The 22,396-nt window shown below is 38.3% G+C and overlaps 1 protein-coding gene across 22 annotated transcripts in view; it reads left to right on the top strand.

Annotated features, from left to right (window-relative positions):
• DMD (dystrophin) overlaps positions 1-22,396 on the top strand; it is a 984,302-nt gene that overhangs the window by 520,853 nt on the left and 441,053 nt on the right. For all 22 annotated transcript variants that reach the window (XM_083438913.1, XM_083438919.1, XM_083438923.1 and 19 more), the window contains one exon: positions 9,258-9,408. In XM_083438913.1, coding sequence (XP_083295039.1) covers positions 9,258-9,408 — 151 coding nt within the window. The remainder of the gene's footprint in view (positions 1-9,257; positions 9,409-22,396) is intronic.

Raw genomic sequence — 22,396 nt, forward strand, 5'->3', positions numbered from 1 at the left:
TTGTACTGCTTAAGTGCGTTTGGAACAGTTCTAAGATTCATAGTGGGGAAATGGATAAAAACTTAATGATGCATCAGCTTTTTGTCTAATGTTGATGTTACTCATGTGTAGGTGGATGTTACCATATATTTAGCAAGATCCAGTTTGCCTTCATCTAATAATGCAAATATTAGGAAGGTCCTAATATTCAATTCAATTCAACTGAAAAGTGTGCTCAGGATAGCTGAAAAAACATATGTGAATTATTGATACATTAGCAACTACTAAGACATAATCTAAGTATCTAATCAAGAAACTCCCTTTTCAAGGCCCTTGTTTTTAGCATACAGGCATTAAAGCAGTCGGATGAAAGCTCTAATTAGTGCTCTGTTATATATACTTCCATAGAATCAATTGAGTGCTGTCCCTAATCATGATCACATCTCTGGAAACCATTTAACAATCAAACTAGACTGATAACAAAAAAGGAACAGAACTGAAAACAAGCCTCCATGGGGAGTGGTGTGATTGAGAACTAGATACTTCTATATAATGTGTATGTTAAAGTGATAATATCACATGTTTATATTACGAAACCTAATGTAAATGATGCCATTTCCACTGACCCAATATTTGTGTCACAAATTATCGGAGTTCATGTCAGCTAGATAGAGTAGGATGAATTCCAGGTGATTCATACTTTAATCAACTACGTACTTTTTATAATATCATGAATGCCCCCTGGCTCACCACACACTATTCCACCATGCAGCACAAAATATCCAGATAAAAACCTGGCAAGCCAAAGGCCTATATCATCTAGCAGACTTCTACAAAAATAACAAACCCATATCGACACAAGAAATAAAGCAAACTAGGGAACACCCAAATACCCTGGCTAACACACTACCAACTACACGCCCTCTTAAACAATCCAGTAGTAACATCAACAGCCACTAGGCCCTTGACCACCTTTGAAAACCTTCTCCTAACAACAGCGGGACATGGCAAGGGAATGGTATCCACAATAAACAAACTCACTTACAGATGGTACCTAACACCATGGAAACTGGTGCCGATAAGCCCAGGAATCTCACCAAAATGCTGGAGAAGCTGCACTTCCACAGTCACATACCCCCACATGTGGTGGGAATGCCCCCAAACCCAACTCTTCTGGACAACAGTCATACAAGAAATAAGCAAAATAACTAAACAGGTACTAGAAGTCACCCCAGAACTGGCTCTACTGAACATCTTCCAAGATAACAATGCCCACTCACACAATAAAAAGCTCACAACCCATCTACTCCCAGCGGCCAGAGACATCATAGTCAGACACTGGAGGGACCTGATAGGAATAAACATGGTATGGGAAACAACATTACTAGAAAAGCAAACCAATAGACTGAAACTAACACAGGGAGAAGTAGAAGAGAATGCCTTCAGTCCAGTATAGCTCCCCTTTATCACATACGCAGACCAATAAGACAACAACACAAACCAACCAACAGCATATCATTCAATATGGCTAACTTAACCCAACAATGCTCCCACACAAACAAATCCCACTGCAGCCAACCAAAGACAATCAGTCACACCCTAGACCACCTCAACCTCTCTCACCACCAAGGAAACATAACAAGTGAATAGAAAGAGAACCTACCCGAGCTGACACAAAACCTCCACGCATACACTAAGTAAAAGAACATAAGCTTTACCACCCCGCCCCTCTTTTCTTCCCAACCCTATAGTGCACATACCACCAATGTCTCATGACAAATGTAACTGATGTGTCGAAAACACAACCTGAAGAAAGAGGCAATGCATGTGCTTTTATAAAAGAGGAAAATCTTTAAATAAAAAAAAATAAAAAATAATATCATGAATGTGCATTACTGTCTGTCTAACTGAGCAAAATGTGTGATGTATACCACCTCTTGTTCACATGAAAAAGGGAAAGAACTGAGTTCTTGGAGCCATTTTGCTCTATATACACCTCTCACAGGAGTTGGTACTCTCAAAATCTTAAATTTCTTTCAGTGAAACAAAAGTTAATTCTTCACAGATTTTGTTTTGTAGCAAAATGAAAGCAATGGATAAGGAAGTGGCTATAAATTAATATTTCCTGTAATGTTTCCTGTAATGTTGACTATGTACTAATGCTTGGAATGTTCATATCCCAAGGGAGGAAATTTTGTGGAAATGCACATTTGATAGTCAAGGGAAATGACAATAACAGTCATTTGTCACCACATTACTATCACAATGGTATATATTGGCTTTGTGCATTTGTGACTTCTGAATATTAGTACTGTATAACACACATCATCAGAATTCAGCATGAGTTATGAACCTTTTGTCCTCTATGTCCTAGAAATATTAATTAAGCCCATCATAAACTAGGTCTATGTGATTTTCATGTAAAGTATATGATTTGGAACTTGCTTTATTATAGGATTTTTAATAATTAATTTTTGACAAGTTGAGAAATTTAAAAGTTTATTGCCAATGACATTTATGCCTGTTTAGGACTAGGGAGTTGTGCTGTGTTGCATTCTTCCATATAATGTATTTAATTAGTTGTGTTCGCTTCATTTTCTCTAGGGAAATGATAACGGATGCTTTTAATTCTAGCATTCAGACTAAATGCTTTCAAGCACATCTCTTTATCATTGTTCTGAAATGGGAAGAAAGCTTGCTGGGAAATTTGAAATCTGGTGTGTTGCTATTGAGGTTATTGAAAGCAAAAGTATGAACTATGTTTAGTTTACAAATTAATTCAGACCTGATCACTCCAACTATGACTTGGATGTAACAATGAAAATGGAGTAAACAGCTTATCATTTGAGCTTTATTTAGGTGTTAATCCACTTTCTGACGTTTGAATTAGAGTATTCAACACCCACATGTATTTGAATTTGTATATGAGAAACAACTTTGGTCTTTCCCTATGTGTTTCCTTTTGTGTTTACCCCCACCTTCTAAAATTAGTTGATTCTGTTGTGCCAATTAAGTACTGACAATGCATGTGTACAGATAGCTGCATGCACATCATCTTTTAAAATGAAAAAATGCCCTGCCCATGAAGTGTGCAAAACACACAGGCAGGCAATTTTACATTCTCAGTACATAATTGTTAACGTGGTTTACATATACAGATTTCTGGTTTTCTTCAGAGCGGAGGGATCAAAAACAACAAACTGTATACAAGGCTACATTCTGTTCAGAAGCATACCAGAAATAGTTACAAGCATGGCTGGAAAAGGAACAAAAACACTGAGGAAGTAGTGGGGGGTGGAAAGGGGAGTAGCAGAAAGTGGTGATTGACCCCCCCCACACACACACATCAAAACACCAACACAAATCATTTGTGAGCCTGAGTGGAGTAGTTTGGAGCCTAATTATCCCCATATCGGGTAAATCCAAGTGTACTCAGGGGAGGAATGAGGTTGGTATTGTTTGAGAATAACATCATGTGGACCACACAAATTAAATTAGAATACTAACAGCTGCAGACACACAATAAGCTCCGGTGTGCACACGGCCACAGATTGGATGTATCAAAAAGCACAGGCATGTCCTTTTCTTACATGTTATATCTCTGGGTGACTTGCAGTGCCTTGTAAGTGGACCTCCACTTCCTTTTTATTTCTTATCTACTGCCCCCGCCATCTATTCCAGATGCTTTGGGGCCCCTCAAGGCCACATTTTGAGGTACATGGGGGGCTACAAGGGGAGAAGTCCAATTGTGCAAGACAGAATTTTTTCTGCTATCAGGTGGGCATAAATGGAACCATCACCCTATATTTCCTCTAACGCAAGAATTAGCACTATGCTTTTATCAAGTTTGTCAATGTATGACCTATGTTGTAGGATGGACGCCTACATACTGAACATTGTCTGAGAACAAGAAAGCTCATGCTTTCCCCACTAGCTAAACCACTTTTTTTAACCCTGTTACCTGATTCTGTTCTGAAGTCTTGCACTCTACCTTTTATCACCATCCTCTCTGCCTTAATTACAGGTCTTCCAGATGGAGTTGCTTCCCTAGGGTAATTGTAGTCCAACAGCATCTGCAGGGCCAGCGGCTCTTGAATTGTGCCATACATGATTTTATATAAAATCAACTAATGTTTCTTAGTCTATGGAACTAAATGATTGATAATACCCAAACAAACAGAGCTTGGGGTGTTGTAAGGCTGTAAGCATTTCGTCCCATGGAATCAGAGACAGAGTACAGTTGTGTGAGTCTCTTCGTCTAGCGGTTTTTTTGTCTTGTGAAGCAAGCCCATTAGCGGATTAGCGGTTTAGCGGCTATTAGCGGCTATTAAAGGCTTAAGGGATTAGCGGATTAGCTGCTAAAAGGCTATTAGCAGCTTAGTGCCTTAGATAAAGGGGTGGGGAGCGGGAAAAAAACCCCAGGAATCGCAAGACATTTTCGTCTTGCGAAGCAAGCCCATAGCAAATTCGTCCTGCGAAGCACCTCCAAAACGGAAAACCCTTTCATCTAGCGGGTTTTCCGTCTTGCGAGGCATTTGTCTTGCGGGGCACCACTGTATATGTAGGTGACCTATGTTGAAGATAGGAGTGGACCCAGAATTCAAGCCAGGGTTGCTCAATTCTGCAAACAGCCCCTGGCCATGGGTTAGCAGGTGGCTGAGGGTTCCAGTGGGAAATAATGCTCTGAGAAGTGAAGGATCTAATTCTTAAGAGAAACTTTGAATAGTCCATTCCATTGATTTACATAGGCAAGAATGAGCATGCTTATTAAAAAGAATACATCAAGGAAAGACCAGCACAACGTAAGAAAGAAAATTGCTGCAGGTTAAATGATTGTTCCAGTAAGACAAATGTAGTTGTGGTGACTTTCGTGTATTCATTATTTATTTATATAGGCTACATCTGAACTATTTAATATATACAAATATGTTTAAGTGGTATGCAGGAAACTAGAGCAACTAACAATTTTAGCATATGTTACAAAACTACAGAGTCGCATATGCAAGCATTGCATTATAAAATTACTAAGAAATGCAGACAGAATTCCTTCTCCTTCTGATACTCCTCTCCTCTCAGTCTCCTGTCTCTCACCCACACACACACCTTGTTTCTCACTCAGAGAGCTCAACACTAAATCTCACAGTTTAGAGGGCACCTTACATCATAACCCTGTTTTTTATGGGCAGCCACCAAGGGAGATGGAGTTTCCTCAGGATCCCCACAGCTGTGTATTATTCAGCAGTCAGCTGCACTATACACACCATGTTCCAGGCTATAACTGGTTTGATTTAGTTTCCCAACGGTCTGGTTTGTTGATAATACTACATAATGTTGCTTATGCTGCATATTCCTGCTTTATAACTATATCTCTATCTCTAAATGTGAAGTGCCATTCTGAGTCAAGTCTACTTGAAGTGGTGAACAAAATTTCAAGCATAAAAATAATATAATAATAAAACTTTTAAATGCAAAAAACCTCCAAATATATTAAAATACAGTTCAACCAGCCTATATCAAACTCTTCTTATCTCCTGATGATCACTTTGGGAATAAATATTAAACCAATGCCTAGCCGCAGTGAATTCTAACTTTGTTGTGTCTCTCTAGTCCAACTATAGAGATTATGTTTAAATTAAATACAATCAGATTGTGGAAAGAAGAAGAAAAATCAGATTAATTGAAACAGGTTAACATTTTTTTTTGCTACAAAAGATTAATTTGGCAAGATAACCCTGTAAAAACAAGTTTCCATAGATTATCTGTTAGAATGACCTTAAATATTACATTTCAATGCACATAAATAGATTTTTTTAATATTACTTTGAAGTTTTGTATATTTCTTACAAGGTGCTAATTGTGCTGAATCAAGTTGACAACACTGCATAATTTTTAGGTTAATATTAGCATAATCCTTCAGGACACTGTTTAGAGGAAGTATAGAAATGTAATGTACACAATATTTTGTAGAACGTGAAAAAAGGCTATATTTTTGTCAGCTACAAGTTCTATAATAAAAGTCATGAATTTTAAATGTATTTTGATAATCAAACATACTCTTTTTGCACTTAACCTGCTCCCTTTAAAAAGACCTCATTTTGAATACTTATTAGTCTAATTCTGAATGCTAAGTAGATAAAACAATCTGAGTAATTTGTGATTTCAACATTTTTAGACTACTAAGTGACATTTTTATAGTTTTCAAATTTAAAATTATACAGAACCATTATAGGAAATTATTGGCATAGATTTAAAATATATTGTTGCATGCCACCCCAATCTCTGAGTGGTGCAGGATTCCAGGGGTTCAACGTGCTTACCCAGAGTCTGCTTTTCCTTTGGGAATGAGGCATAGTGAAGACTATGGTGTCTTTATGATATATGGTTTATTTACACATATGTATAACCTGAGCCTGCAATGGTGGGATTCAGAGCATCAACACTCCAAATGGGTCTTACTTCTCCCATAGCCGCTGCCTTGAATCCAAACAGAAATCAAACATTGTTCTCATACCTCACTTCTCTCTAGTTTGCTGCTTTACTTCTAGGTCACATCACTGCTCCTTTTAACTCTCTACTCTAAAATCTGACTTTATACGTTGAGGGAGGGGACCCCACCCACACTTGCTGGATCTGGGTTTTAGAGGGGACTGGCACACATCTCAACACCCCGAAACTCGTAACAATATATTTTGAGTTTCTATCTTTACATGATTTACTTGGAAATGGCTTTTGATCTACTGTATGCCTCTGCAATAAGTAGTTACAATAACCATGTATTATTTCTGTGTATTTTTGAGGTTGCTTTCATTTAAAACAAAAGTTGCATTTTCTGCTGCATTGCATCTATACTTTGTACCGAACTAAGGTGGACTGTGCATAATCTGAGCACTACACTGTCTAGTCCAGTTGTATGGGTTCAATATCATTGTTTATTTTATCTATGTACAGTTGAATACACAAAGAAATCTCATAAGTGATTTACAGTGTTGTGGCCTGACAACGTAGACAAGGTACTTTGAAGAGCTCACAAGCTCACAGCCAATCACTTGCATAGGGTGGTATGAGCGACAATAATCAACTTGAATGCTGACAAGTCGAAAGTACTATAGCTAGATGTTTCTTGTTTACCACCCATCCTGAATGAAATTGCTATCTTAAGACAGCAGGTTCATAGCTGGGGGTAGTCCTAGATCTAGCACTGCCACTAGAAACCCAGGTGTCCTTTGTGGCATGTAGTGCCTTTTCCAGCTAAGGCTTGTAACCACTTCTGGCCAGAAATAGTCTTGTAGTATATTACAATATAATATAATTTTCAAGGATAGAGGCTTATGATCTTGATTCAAGATGAAATTTTAGAAATGGCGGAATTGTTGTTGATGATGATGATGATGATTAATTGAATTTATATACCGCCGTATACACGGAGGTCTCAGGGCGGTTTTGAAACTAAATTTAATTTGCATGCTAAAAACATGCTTCATCTGGATTTAAATGTGAAACACAAAGCAAAAGTTCAAGATAGCATTACCTTTGGGAAAATGCACATCATTTGTTAGAAAGGAATGAGCTGTATATTTAAAAATTATAATGAAATCTGATTATGTAATAAGACACAATTCTGTAGTTAGATGAAAGAAATCTTCCTATGACTTCTGATCAATAACATAGTGGGATTTTGTTAAAAATGTTCTCTCAATAGATGGTCTCTTTTGCCTTGGAATGGCTTGTTTCATGAAAAAGAAAAGACTGCTGGTTTTGTGTTGTTGAGTACCTGTCTCTTCAGGAACTTAGTGGTATTGATAATAGGATCGTTTTTCACCTCAGAAAGGCACTTCAGACCATTCTAGTTCTTTTTACTCTAATTGGTGATGTAGAGTTTGACCAACAGAATCCTATTTCACTGTAATTGTTCTCAAAAAGCGTCAGACTCAAGTATCAGAACTACAGGAGATACAAAACAGTAATGGTAATATGTATGATTACTCTGTTTAATTTTTTTTAGTAGAGTTTGTTGAACTCTGTTTTTTTTAATCAAGAGAGTTAACTTGCTTCAGGTTCATTAATAATTATATATTCTTATTCAATACATGTATATCCAACCTTTCTTCCACAAACAAACTCAAGGCAATAAACACAGGGTTTCCAGGTGGTTTCCTCCAGCATCAAAGATGACCTGGGCTGCTCTCAGCTCCAGCTCCTAACCTCTGGGCTAGACCTAGATATACTTACTTTCGGCAAGGTTACTCTCTATATCTGGCTTCAGACCATGTCTTGGTACCAATAATACATAAAATATGCCAGTCAGTGGGAGACATCCAGTGATGTCCGTCCACTTGCAAAATGGAAATCTGCTTCTGTGATGGGAATTCCAGATTGTTTCTTCCTGTCTCCAGCTCCCCTCCCCATGAACACCAAAATCTGCTCTGGAGAATCCCCCAACCCTTGGAGCAGATCTTTGGGGTACACATGAGGCTGCGGCAGGAAGAAAGGAAAGAGAAGTCTTGTTGCATGAGCAGATGCCCTCTTGCACTGTGTTGGAGTTCACCCCAAAATGAATTTGTGTCTAACACAAGCTTGGAGGATTTTATAAATTATGAAATCATTCTTATGCAATAAGAGGGTATATTTACTTTTAAAATTGTAATACTCCTTACTTTAAATATTCTGTTTTTTAACTTGCTGCCTCACAGCGGTTCTGGATGTTTTCTTATCTTCTGCGGGAAATGTTTGCAAGAGACTTTGGTTTCCTGCAGTCTTATGAGAAAGCACAACTGTTCCTGCCATCACACTTCAGTGGTGTAGGCAATATATTAGAACTTCACAGTTATATGTATAAATTATATGTATTAGCTTTTGCACATTGTTGGGGAGAGTAAATTTAAACAGTGAATTTAAATTTAGCCAGATAAGTTGTTTGTTTGTGTGTTCAACATGATATTTTATTTTCCCATTCTGCCACGCAAATAGATTTTAGAAACATAGAATTAACTAGCTATGCAGTTCACCCACAGGCTTGGATACAAGGGCATCTTTCTGTGAGCAGAGAACCTCTTCTGCTCACAATAGGGCTACTTCTGGCATAGCCAGAGTACTGCATGTTTTTCTGTTGTGCAATTTCCGAGTGGTCCATGGGAAGAAAGGTGGGAAGCCACAGCTATAAAGGCATCACAGTCATATCCTGCATTAATATTTTAAATGCATTTTAAACGTTTGACCTACTACTTTTAATCATATAATGTCCTAAATTATAGTGTCGTGGTTTTTATTTCCTTCTACAGAAGATTTGACAGATCCGTGGAGAAATGGAGGAATTTCCATCATGATATGAAAAACTTTAACCACTGGTTAACTGAGGCAGAACAAAATTTAACTAAAATATGGATAGAGTCCGAGGATCCGGAAGTTTCCACAACCAAGCAATATATCAAGGTAGGACTCAAATATAACGTATTTTTACTTCAAGATTTTCTTATCTGTATGTGTATTTGTTGCAAATTGGTTTCCCATAGGCTCTCATCTAGAGGGCAGATATTATCACCACTTGGAGGTATTTAACTGCATGTTTATACACTGGGGGATTATTGTAAACTGATATGATTTACAGCATAACCCTAACCTTATCTACTCAGAACTAAATCCTGTTGAATTCAGTGGGGTTTGTTCCTAGGTAAATGGGATTAGGATTGTAGACTTAATGATTCCTCAATTTGTATAGGTTAAAATAATTAACAATAATAAAATTACTTGTTCACACAAGTAAAAAAGATACTGCAGTACAGCTAATCAACATTTGTTTCCTTCTTGTTTTGTGGGTCTTTATTTGACAATAGCTTTTAAAGCATCACTTATTTCTGACAATAAAAGAAAATACATTTAAATTAGTGATGCCTGGCTTCCCACCCTTTCCTCCAAGGCATGTGCCAGCTAATCTGTCATCCCCAGGCCATTAATTTCGAGTCACAATATACTTTTTAGCAGTAATTGTTTAGGATGCAACAATAGCGTAAGCTGATCATAGCCACACTTACCTGGGTGGAGGCCCATTGAATTCAGTAAGACTTACTATGAGTCAACATGATAAGGGTCACCACCTTAATTGTAGATTTTGTGTTACTAATGCTATGTTATTCCATTTATTAAAGTTGGTAGCAGCATTATATATATATATATATATATATATATATATATATATAGAGGGTGGATATTAAAATATATTCTAAAGAGTAACCCTAACCTCTTTCCCCTGATGTGCTAGTTTACTACTTGCATGGAACTTTGATCATAGAGGAGGAGAATTCAAAAAAAAGATGACTGTCCAACCTGCAGTATGAAGCAGTATAGAATAAAGAACACAGGGGAAATTGGGACTGCTTTGCCTTTTCTGTATGGTTTATTTAGCCTTCCTCAGCAGGGATCAGAGTGGAGAGTTTCCTGTTCTTACTACATCCCTTTCCTACTTTTCTTCATTTAGCAAAAACAAACTATACTTCAGTATTTCTTTATCAGAATAAACATTGCACCAAATACCCTTCTCATCTCACCCTACTCCCAGTGTTATATATTCTGCTTCCTTAAGCAGTACAGCTAATTCATTGAAGAATTATGTGTTGGCTGCGTGTAAGTCATCCATACTTATGTCATCATTAAATTTATTTTTAATTTGATGGATCTAATTTTAATGCAGCATGAAGGAACGAATTCTTCTGGGGCAACACAAGATGCAGTGTCCATAGCAGCATATTGCTTAGCTGTCTGTTTTGGTCAGTGAATCAGAATATGCTCACACATATTATATCCATAGTTCTCATTAGTCTTTATGTCACAGAAATGTGGTTGATATCTTTTTTTTTTTTTTAGTGATCAGGTGTTAGATTTATTAAATACTGTAAAGTCAGCCTTCTCATCATGTTGATCTACTGGAATTTTCATCCAAATTTGTGAAATACAAAGCTTAAGTCTATATACTATATTGTCTTCATGGTGTTTAAGCCTCTGACACCGATTGGTTGACTTGGGTTTGGTGGCAAGGGCTATTCAGGAAGCTAAACAGTTTGCAGTCTAACTTATTTGAGAGGAAGCTATTGGTTTGACTCAAACTAAAATGGAAAAGCACCTGCGGTTTTTGATCACCTAAGGCAGGCATGGCCAAACCTGGCCCTCCAGCTGTTTTGGGACTACAACTCCCATCATCCCTAGCTAACAGGACCAGTGGTCAGGGATAATGGGAATAGTAGTCCCAAAACAACTGGAGGGCCACATTTGGCCATGCCTGGCCTAAGGAGTAAAGGAAACTAAAAGAAGAGTGTAGCAAAGTTGACTATAGACTGAGGGCCAAACTAGATGCACGATAAGCGGTTGGAGATCTGTGATGGATCTCCTGTCTCCCTCCCTCCCTCCCTCCCTCTCTCCCTCTCCCTCTCCCTCTCCCTCCTTAAGCAGCTATGAAGAATGTTTCAAATCAGAAAAACAGTGTTGCAGCATTTCCCCCATATAAATTCCTATCCTAAAGCATTTTGTTTCAGGTACCCAAAATGTTCCCTAATCAAACAAATAACACCACAAAGAGCAATTTACATTGGTTAACCCCTCCTCCCTCTTTTGGTATCTGTGAGCACCAAAAATTCTCAGATGAAAAGTTGCAAAACTGCCAGTTCTGGTTGCAGTATCAACAGTATTGTTAAAAGGGTATTAGAATAGAATGTTACTGCTTTATTTGGCACCCCATTTTACTTTGAATAATGTGTTTTGGTTACCACATTTTATGAAGAATATAAAGCAGTTGCTTAGCATTCAGAGTGAAGCTCCCCATGTTTAATCTTAAACTAAAAGTCTAAAGCTAAGTTCATCCCAAATTATTCCCTATTTAGTTTTCATACTTCATTCAATGATGTATAATTTATTTTGTACAACTGTGTATGTAGCTGCTGTACTTGTCAGGAGTGATCCTTCACATCTGTGAGAGATAAAGCTTTTCAGTTTCATGCTGTTGTGCAGTTGCTGCACACGTGAATCAAGTAAATAATAATGTTTAATTTTATATGCTCTGTAACTCAGACATGGTCAAATGAGGCCTTCATCCTCTGAAGTGTTTCCCAGTTGGTTTCAGTAGAGATATCAAACTTAGTGGACAAAATATAAACCATTTTAATGCATTTCAACAGGAACTCTCGGGTGTTCTCATTATGTAGTTGCAAGTGTTTTGATGGCTGAATGGCTGTCACCTCCAAAAACAAAAGGTTGTTTTAAAATATACAGCAGTGTTTTCATCACCTTTTAAAATTTTAGAGGGCATCATTATTAAAGTTTCATGTTTTTCTCTGCATCGGTAAAGGGTAGAGAGTTTGCATTCAGTTGATTAGCTTACAGGACAGGGAAGAACATATATTTGACAACTTTGTTGTATTGCAATGTTCTAAGTATTCCATCAGCCATCCTGACTATGATTAACATGAATGAACACATGTGTAGGCACTCAGAGAAATGATCTCTGCTGCTTTACTCTTCCCTGCTTGTTCAGCTGCAGTGCTGATCAAGGCCATGGTTTGACTTTGGATGATGTTCAAACCGGGACTCTTTGTTTAACTTTCGGTAGGCAAACCATGAGCTGCAACTAACATTTGTCCTGTGGTTTACAACTCAATGAGCACTAAATCATGGGCCTGGGTTCAGACAACATAGCTAAGCCAAATAATGGCTTCCCTCAGCACAGTAGCACAGCAACAAAGCAGCTGTTGAGGAGCAAAACAACTGTGCTCTCCTCTCCAGAAGCTTTTGCATTTGCTCATTTGTGCTAAACTATGGTATGACTTTGTGTCACATGCAAAAGAGGGCATTGCCGTTCATTTCTTCTTTGCATCTTTTGAAAATCACACTTCAAAGCACATATGGGTGTATCACGCTAATATGTGAATGTGTGGACTATATGGTTCAATGAAGTTGATGATACACAGGTTTTGAGTTCCTGTCTTCAGTCCCTAACAAAAATGGATGCTAATGTATGTTTAGACTATATTTGTAGCATAAGGCAGTGACAGATGTGCAGACAGTGGTTAAGACGTCACCTGAACACCTCACTAAAAATAAGAGAACTATGGGGTAAAATCAACTTCTTACTTCACCCCATATTTCTTTCACATTGAGGACAGACAAAACAAAAACAAAACAAAAAATTCATCTAATGATATGGTTTAATATCTGACAGGGCACCATTCCAAATGGTCTCAACCTGGAAGGAGATTTTAGGGGGGTGCTACTTGTAGGGGGAACTTAAAAGCCTTCATTCATGAGTAGATCAACTTCGCATACCTATCTTTTAATTAGCAGATAAAGTACATAATATATCCTTTCTCTGGACTGTTTCTTCCTTTTTGTATCAAATGCCAAGCTAATGTAGCTAGGTAGCAAATGTGCATGTATGTGCAGAGGATGCAGTGGATCTGGGAAGAAGGCATGCACACACTTAAGAGATGTTGCTTCAATTTGTGTAAGCTGTGTGGAGTCCCTGCCTCAGAAAATTTGGGAAATAAATAAAAATGATAAGAAAATTATGAAAAGAGCTGTCATATCCCTGCAGAACCATGGCAATTTTGGGGGGTTCTTGGCTTATGTGAAGCAGGGGTGCAATTTCTAATTAATCAGGCGGATTAATAGGTAAAATAAAAAACAGAAGTAATTTGATTGACTAAAAAAAAATGACCTCTGAAATCAGTCGGTCAGTAGATTTGTATTTCTAATGCAAATATTTATAAAAGCACCATAAAGGAGAAGGTATTCCCATTCTTTTTCTCAAATGGATAGGGCTGCCTTTGAAACGATGCTGAATAAATAAAACAAAGGGTGGTGCCCAGCACTGCAGTTATGTTCATGCCACGGACTTATGCACAAGTGACACGAGTTTCCCTTTCTCTCTAGCTTCCTGCAGTAACCCCTCCCGCAAAATCTGCTCCAGAGGTTTGGCAGATTCTCCAGAGCAGATGGCTGGGCATGTAGGGAGGGAGGAGAGAAAGAGGAAGCCCCACTGTATGAGCAGAAAACACTGCTTGTGTTGAATATAACCCACTTTATTTAGAACTTTTTTTTCTTATGCACAGATTTATGGAGGTGTATTCTATCTCTTAACCCATACAATTAATTAGGATTTATCTAACCAGATAACAGTACCAATAAGAATAGATATAGTATCATGCCCACTTTAAATTAACATCTCATCTCCTTAGATTTGCTTGGGTTCCCATATGAACCGTATTGCTGTCATTACAGTACAACCAATACTGTACTTGGGCCCCAAATGTTCCCTTCCCCTGTGATAAGGAACACTCCTCCATCAGAGAAAACTGCTTCCCTTGGAGGAAGTTCCCTTTGGGTTTGATTCATTCTTTACAAAGGAGAACATTATATAATAACATTGTTCCGTTCTCTGGGTGATACAGTTATGGGATATTTTAGCCTCATGTGGAAAAAACAACAACTAAGACTTTACTAGTGAAATATTGAGCTATCACTTGCAATCTCCCAGTGGAAATACAGCACTTTAATGACTAAAAACGAGCACAGAAGTAATCAGCTGTGATATTTCTCTAGGCAGCCAACCAAGAGGCACTTTGGAAAAATGTGGGTCAGTAAGAAGATAACTAACTAAATCTGGTATCAAATAAGAATCCCCAAGTCTAAATCACAATAATTGCAGCGAGGGGAATAGAAAAGGCAGCCAAATAAATGTAGCTGTAGTTAAATGTGATACCTGATATCAAGAACTGACACCTACTCCAATAAGAAATATTAATATCTACAGCCTGAATCTTTATTTTAATTTCCTCTTAATATGCCTGTTTTGTTTTTGTTGTGTGTGTTTTTTTTTATAAAAAAACAACAACTTCATGCATATAAAAAGAAGAGAATGATGCTTATCAAGAAAAAATAGGCAACACATTTCAGGATTGTTCAAATGGCTAACATTTTTAAGAGGCGATGGCATAAGAGGCTCACTGACTGTGTGAGAGAGAAAGAGAGAGAAGTGGCAGACCATTATTGCGATGCACGTAGGTTCAGCTATCTGCCTGCTCGCTATGCAAATATTTACTTATCTGCGCATAAAGAATTATGCCCATACCTCACAATCAACAGATATCCAGACATTGGGAGTTTGCCCACTTCCTTATTCCCTTGCTTGTTTCTGCTTTACTGATCAGAGGCAGCCATTTGGGGGCAGAAACTATGCAGGGAGGGGCAACTAAGACAGCAGACAAATCAGTTCTCCCCTTTTCCTTTCTTTTGCTGATTGGGCAGCCATTTCAGGAAGAAATCTCTGAAAGATTGGAGCGAGAAATTGGAAAAATCCTGGATTAGAAATATTTACATAGGAAATAATGGAAATGGTGGACTCGTTATGCAAACGCTTGCCTAACTAATGATTTCCATTGTGCTCTGTAAGCCAGACCTGCGTGTAATTATGACAATGGAAGTGAAAACCATTTGCTTACCTGTAACTGATATTCTTGAACATCATTAACTGCATTAGCCCTTGCAATTCTGTGAAAAAAATAAAACAAAAAACCAGGAGCCTTTGTAAGAAAGCAAGGAGACAAAGTAGAACCATCACTTGGGGCAAAGTGTTAAATAATTCACACACCATGATTCTAGTCCTCACCCCAGCAGTTAACAAAATAATAATCACACCAATGACCCTTACACAACTAGTTTCACCCTGTGCAATCAAACGTGCAAATGCTGTGCATCTGTACAGAGGAAACTCCAATAACATTTTAGAGTTCTGTTATAGAATATGGCAAACAATCCCTGCTCCTCCTTTCTGGTGTTGATTTTGATGATCTGCAAATGCCAACCTGGTGCCCTCCAAATGGTATGGGACCCCAACTTCCATCAGAACCCAGCCAGCATAGTCCATGGCTGGTGAATGATGGGAGCTGTATTCCAACAACAAATTCTAATGTTTGAATAGATTTTGTAGTTTTCAAAAAGGAAAAAGGTACTCAGCTCCTCCAACATGACCATTAAGGTTATCTCTAGCAGTCCCAGCTAGTTCAACCAGTTCTTACAATTGACAGCTCTCTTACAATCCAGCATGACATGCTGCAAAGAAACTATTAAATAGACTTCTTTTGTGCTCCTTTTCTGGTTATGTATAAGCCACCTTTCCTTGCAGTAGCCATACATCTATGTTTTCACGGTAGGGTGGTCACGCATATGACACCAAGACTTGTGGTTCTTTATATGTAAGACAGACATGGACAGAACAGTCTTTTAATTATATTATCCTTTAAATAGAACACTGCCCTTCAATTGAAGTGTGCCCTCTGTCAAATAGAACATATGACCACCGTATTTCATTGCCATTACTAATGCAGCTGATCTATAGGATTTTGAAACTTTGGGCAAACTAACTCGCACACGTTTCTGGAGTTCCTGAACTTGTCAGCTCTTGTTTGCCCAGCCTGTTTCATCTGAAGTTTCTGAAACCTTGATGGAGTTTCCTTCAAAAACACAATTTAAAATCTAAACGATAGCAACTATTTCTGTTTGACGTTGTGACTTTGAACGTGAACCAGTCACAGCTCTTTTGAGAGGACTGATTTCAGAGACAGAGCTAAACAGAGCTAAACATACTTAAATGGGTCTCACTGACATCAACAGGATTAAAAGTACTTTGCTTTCACTGGATCATGCCCCAAATGTGTATTAAAAGTAATATTAGTAGAAGTCCTAAATTAATGACTCTGTAAACAAGACTCAGGATAAAATTAAGCGCTTGCTGCTTACTGATAATTATGAATTAAATCAATGGACTTCCAGTTACAATGCAAAAGTATTCATTTGTTTCTCTTAGGAATATGATGGTGCTTAATTGAAAGCTGAACAACATCTGCTTCAATGTTCTTTTGTTTGTGTGCTAAAAGTTTAAATTGACTTTTAGGAACAAGCCAATGTTGGTTTTTCCAGTGAGACTTGAGACAAAATGGATTTTTAATTCCAAGACAGCATATTGCGATTAAATATCCCTATGAGGTTCATATTTCTGTTTTCGTAGCAGAAAGTGAACTCTGATCTGTTTATGGCTCCTGAGAGAGCACTATTCCAGCATAATTCTCACGTATGAGTATAACACTTTAAAAATATCATTTATAAATCATTTGTTAAGAAAGTTTTTCACAGCTGGATTCTGAAACAAAAGCCTTACAAAACACAGAGCTTACTTTCACTTAGCAGAAGTAATTCTTAAAGGATGCTGTGATAGGCAGTTAAAATGGCCAGAAATTAGACTCAAGCCACAGTCAGTTCCAGACCTGGAGACTGATGATGGATTGGTTTAATATAGTATACAGTAGAAACAATCCAGCCACGGTTTGACCTTTTAAAAACCCATTGAATTCAGTGGGAAAGTTGAATATCTGCCTTAACTTAATATCAACATCAATGAAACAAGTGTTTTACTTAAGAACATATAAACATGAGAAGAGCCCTACTGGTTCAGACCAAAGACCCAGATTGTCCAGCATCCTATTCTCACAGTGGCCAACCAGATGCCAATGGAAAGTCTGTAAGCAGGACCTGAGTACAACAACACTCTTCTTGCTTTTGCTTTCCAGCAACTGATATTCAGAAGCTTACTGCCTCTGACACTGCTAGTAGAGTATAGCCATCATCACTGATAGCTGAACTGTACCAGTATTGCATGTGTGCACAATGAGCTGTCCAGTCATTGCCCACCCTTTCTGCTCACAACCATTCTTCAGTTGTGGAAGGGACAGCAAGCAGCTGAATTAATTGAGTGAGCCAGTCAGGTTCCTGCTCACGTCTGCTTGGACAAAGGCCACTGTTTTGAATGGTTTGTGCACACACAGAACTCACTGCCTGGTGTTAATGAACAATCAGAGGGAAACTGGTGCAGAGACAACTCCCTAGATTTCCACTTTAGTGAGCCCCCTGTCATCATCTGGCATGTGGTTCAGTTACCCCATATACTAGCAAGGCCCATCAAAATGGAACGTTACTGAAACAGGAGGTAGAATGTGTATTATGCCTTGATTAAAATTGGTAAGGTTGCTGAGAGTCACATAAAATTGCTTAGTCACTCCTGTCCCAGTCAATTTAGCTTTTTAATATAAATTATTAATGTAGAAAATAAAAGGTAAAGATCACTTGAATATAGCTCCATTATCCATTCTATTAAATTCTGCACCTGGCTTTACCAGGTTTTGGTGAGACTTTTATTACTCTCTTAAGACATTGTCTGTGAGTATTTCTGGGTCTAGCCTAATGCTTTGGAATCAGAAAGCTGTCGTGGATATGAATGTTTCTTATCTGCTACTCTGGGTGGCCGCACTCATGTCTTGGAAGCTGGGATCTAGCCATTGATGTCTTTGTAATGTTGATGACTGAGTCTTGCAATGCACTGTGACCACTGTTGATGGTGAACTGAAAGCTTAATATGGTACTGAATGGCACTCATAAGGATGGGGAGTCTGAAACCTACTACTGGCTTCGCAGCAGTTGACACTACTTTCAAGTAGTGTAAGCCAGAGATTGAAGTCTGTGTCTCAAGTCTGTTTGTTTTTAAATTAATTTATATGAGCTATTTTGGGAGACAAACTTTAGTCTTAAAAGTGGGATAAAAATAAACAATGACAACAAACTAGAACAGAGCAGGGGCTTTTTGTCAGTTACTCAAGGCTTGACAAGCAAACCGCAATATCAAGGTACAAATGCACCTTGTTTTAATAGCCCTCAGAAAGCAATATAATGCTTATCTCTCTCAATAAGGCTAGTGTCTGTGTGTGATTTTATGAGCTATAACTGCTGGAAATTTATAGATGCTAGAAGTGTTTGTTGGGATAGCGGTATTTTTACTATTGAAAACAATATGGGTTTTTGTTTAGGTCTTAAAGCTACTTTCAGCCAGAGAGGTTAAGAAGCGTAAGTCGTCGTACCATATTCCTAAATAAAGAAAATACGTAGATATCCCAAAAATGTTCATTAGGCCTCTTTCTCTTTCCTTGCATTCCCCTTCCCGTTCCTTATATATCAGCACTGGATTAGTTTGTCCTAATTTTAAAGCAGAAAGCAAAAGACAGATCAAATGAATGGATCATTTCTTTTAAAAGATCATTAATCCCATGCTTTCATTACTCTCTTTTAGTGTGAACTGATTTTACAGCTCTTAAGTATTTTTAAAATGCCAATTGTGAAGTCATGGTTAAAGATGCAGTAAAACTTCATCTAGTTTTTCAGTCTATTTAAAGCTCTAACACAACAGCTTTTAAGTGCCATTTCTGGGGATGTTTATTTATTTCTCCTCCCCACCCCCTAAACAACTTTTAAAGTCATGGTACTGTGACATTAACATTAACTACACTTCCATGTGTCTGTTGTAGCTGTGTTTCTTAAGCTGTTGTGTGTATATAGCACTAAGGCACGGTTGTGGCTTCTGTCTCCATTCTTATGAAGAGAAAAAAATGTCTATACACAGGAGCAATCCTACTCTGGATGCCAAGTATTCCCCTCATATAAGAGAATGGGGAAACATGCTGATTTATGCATCCATTTGATATTCCTTTAAGACAGAGGGACTAGTTGTACATGTGAAAAGGATCTAGGGGTCTTAGTGGACCACAAACTTAACATGAGTCAACAGTGTGATGCAGCAGCAAAAAAGCTAATGCTGTTCTAGGCTGCATCAACAGAAGTACAGTGTCCAAATCAAGGGAAGTAATAGTACCACTCTGTTATGCCTTGATCAGATCACACCTGGAATACTGTGTCCAGTTCTAGGCACCACAATTTAAGAAGGATGTTGGCAAGCTGGAACATGTACATAGGAGGGCAACCAAGATGATCAAGGGTCTGGAAACCAAGCCTGATGAGGAATGGTTGAAGGAGCTGGGTATGTTTAGCCTGGAAAAGAGAAGACTGAGAGGAGATGTGATAGCCATCTTCAAATATATGAAGGGCTTTCACAAGGAAGATAGAGCAAGCTTGTTTTCTCCTGCTCTGGACAGTAGGACTCAAACCAAAAGCTTCGAGTTACAAGAAAGGAGATTCTGACTAAGCATCAGGAATAACTTTCTGATGGTAAGAGCTATTCAACAGTGGAACAAGCCCCCTTGGAAGGTGGTGGACTCTCCTTCATGGGAGGTTTTTAAGCAGCGGTTGGTTGGCCATCTGTCATGGATGCTTTAGCAATGCAGGGTGTTGGATTAGAAGATCCTTCAGGTTCCTTCCAACTCTACAATTCTGTGATAGGGATTGGGGAAGCTACAGGCACTTGGATGTTGCTGGACTACAGCACCATTATTCCTAATCATTGGTTTTGCTGGATGGCACTGATGGGAGTTGGCATCCAACAATATTGGGAGGGCCACAACTTTGTGAAAGTAAACTGTTCATGTTCCAATTTAGCAGATGGGTAGTTGAAGCTGAGAACCAAGATTAAAGGGAGATTTGTTGTAGAAATTGCATTAAGTGTTTTGATCTACACCAGGCATCCCCAAACTCGGCCCTCCAGCTGTTTTGGGACTACAACTCCCACCATCCCTAGCTAACAGGACCAGTGGTCAGGGATGATGGGAACTGTAGTCCCAAAACAGCTGGAGGGCCGAGTTTGGGGATGCCTGATCCACACAGACCACATTGGTGCCAAGATCGGCTCTGGGAAGACACACCTGGGAAGACTGAATGGGCAGTAAGTGAGCACTGGACTGTTATCTCTGTTCCTGCAACCTACTTCTCATTTCTTCTTTGTTGAATTAGAAAGAGATTACATTGGCCTTGTTAAGAGTATGATATTAGCACCTTACAACATAAGCAGAAACTTCAAATGAATAATGAGCGCTGCAGCTATTAATTTATCCTTGCCGGCTACTGTGCCATTTCTTTGTGCCAATGTATATACCATTTTTTGAAGGGAAGTTGCTATGTGACCCTCACAGCAATATACCTCCTTTGATGTTTTCCCCTACTTCTAAGCTTCTTAAAAACATTATTACACATAACAAAGGAAGTCAATCAGATTCACACTTGTGGAAAGAAGAAAGATACTGTTGGATAATTGCTAACTATATATTCTTTTTTCACTATGTGAAATATTCTAACTATGCCATGAAATACAATCTTCCGAAGTACCAGTTTGTGCTGAAAAATGTAACATTTGAAAATGCTGCTGATTTGAAGCCAATCATGCTCCTTTCACTGTGTTTAACAGAGAAAAAGCTCCTGTCTTTTGTAGCCGTTCTGTTAAGCCTGCTTTGTAGCACTACGTCTGCCAGTAGTAGGGGCTAAATTCTCTAAGATATATAATGCTCTGTTAAATTGTGTGTGGTTTTTTCTTTATATAAGATCAAATTGTGTCTCTGGGGCACATGTAACACTATTAATACTACAGGACCAAAATTACAAAAATAAGGTATGCTTACATTTACTGTTTGCAAAGAAAGACTATTCAATGTGTTTCAAAATGGTGTTTTTCCTTTCAATTTCCACAGATGTGGTTTATAAGCCCGTCTTTTTATGTTTTTATTGTTGTTTTCTTCTCTCTCTCTCTGTGTGTGTTTGTGTAATGACATAATGATTCAGGATTTTTGCATGCATACATATATTTGTACCAATACACATGCTAAATAAAGAGCTGTACAGTATAGGGCAGGGGTCAGCAACATTTTCAGCCATGGGCCGGACTATATTTTTGGGGGGGAAATGAAAAAATTTCTATGCCCCTCAAATAACCCAGAGATGTGTTTGTTTTTTTAAATGACACAATCTCCTCATGTAAAAACACCAGTTAGGCCCCATAAATAACCCAGAGATGTATTTTAAATAAAATGACACATTCTACTCATGTAAAAACACGCTGATTCCTGGACTGTCTATGGGCTGGATTGAGAAGGCGATTGGGCCGCATCTTGCCCATGGGCCTTAGGTTGCCTACCCCTGGTGTAGGGGGAAAGAATGGAGACATACTGTAGATACCAATGGGGATATACAACTTTATTAATGGAATATGACTGCTTATAGCCTGTTTACATTGGCCTAGTAAAGAAATATCTCCACTTGAATGTTATAGCATTTACAAATTGAAATATATCTCCTTGATGCCACCATGGCCTCTTGCAGCAGTAGCAGGAACAATTAGAAATCTGGAGAAACTTAAATTTATATTTTGCTGCTGTCACAGACATCAGCCTGGTGATTAAGTCTCTTCCCTTGGACCTCAGCATCTATTTTGGGGTCTCAGGAATATACTTCCCCAAGCCCACCAAAAACAGTAAGTTACCACTAGTAGTTGCCCCCAAAGTAGCAACACCAAAATACAAACTGAGCTGTTCCTGAAGCTATTCCTGCTTTCTTTCCCATCCACATCTCCTATGTTTGTCATGTCAACAACCCATAGGGTCCTTAATATATTACT

This window comes from Podarcis tiliguerta (genome assembly GCF_965153285.1).
Source record: "Podarcis tiliguerta genome assembly, chromosome: 4".
NCBI lineage: Eukaryota > Metazoa > Chordata > Lepidosauria > Squamata > Lacertidae > Podarcis > Podarcis tiliguerta.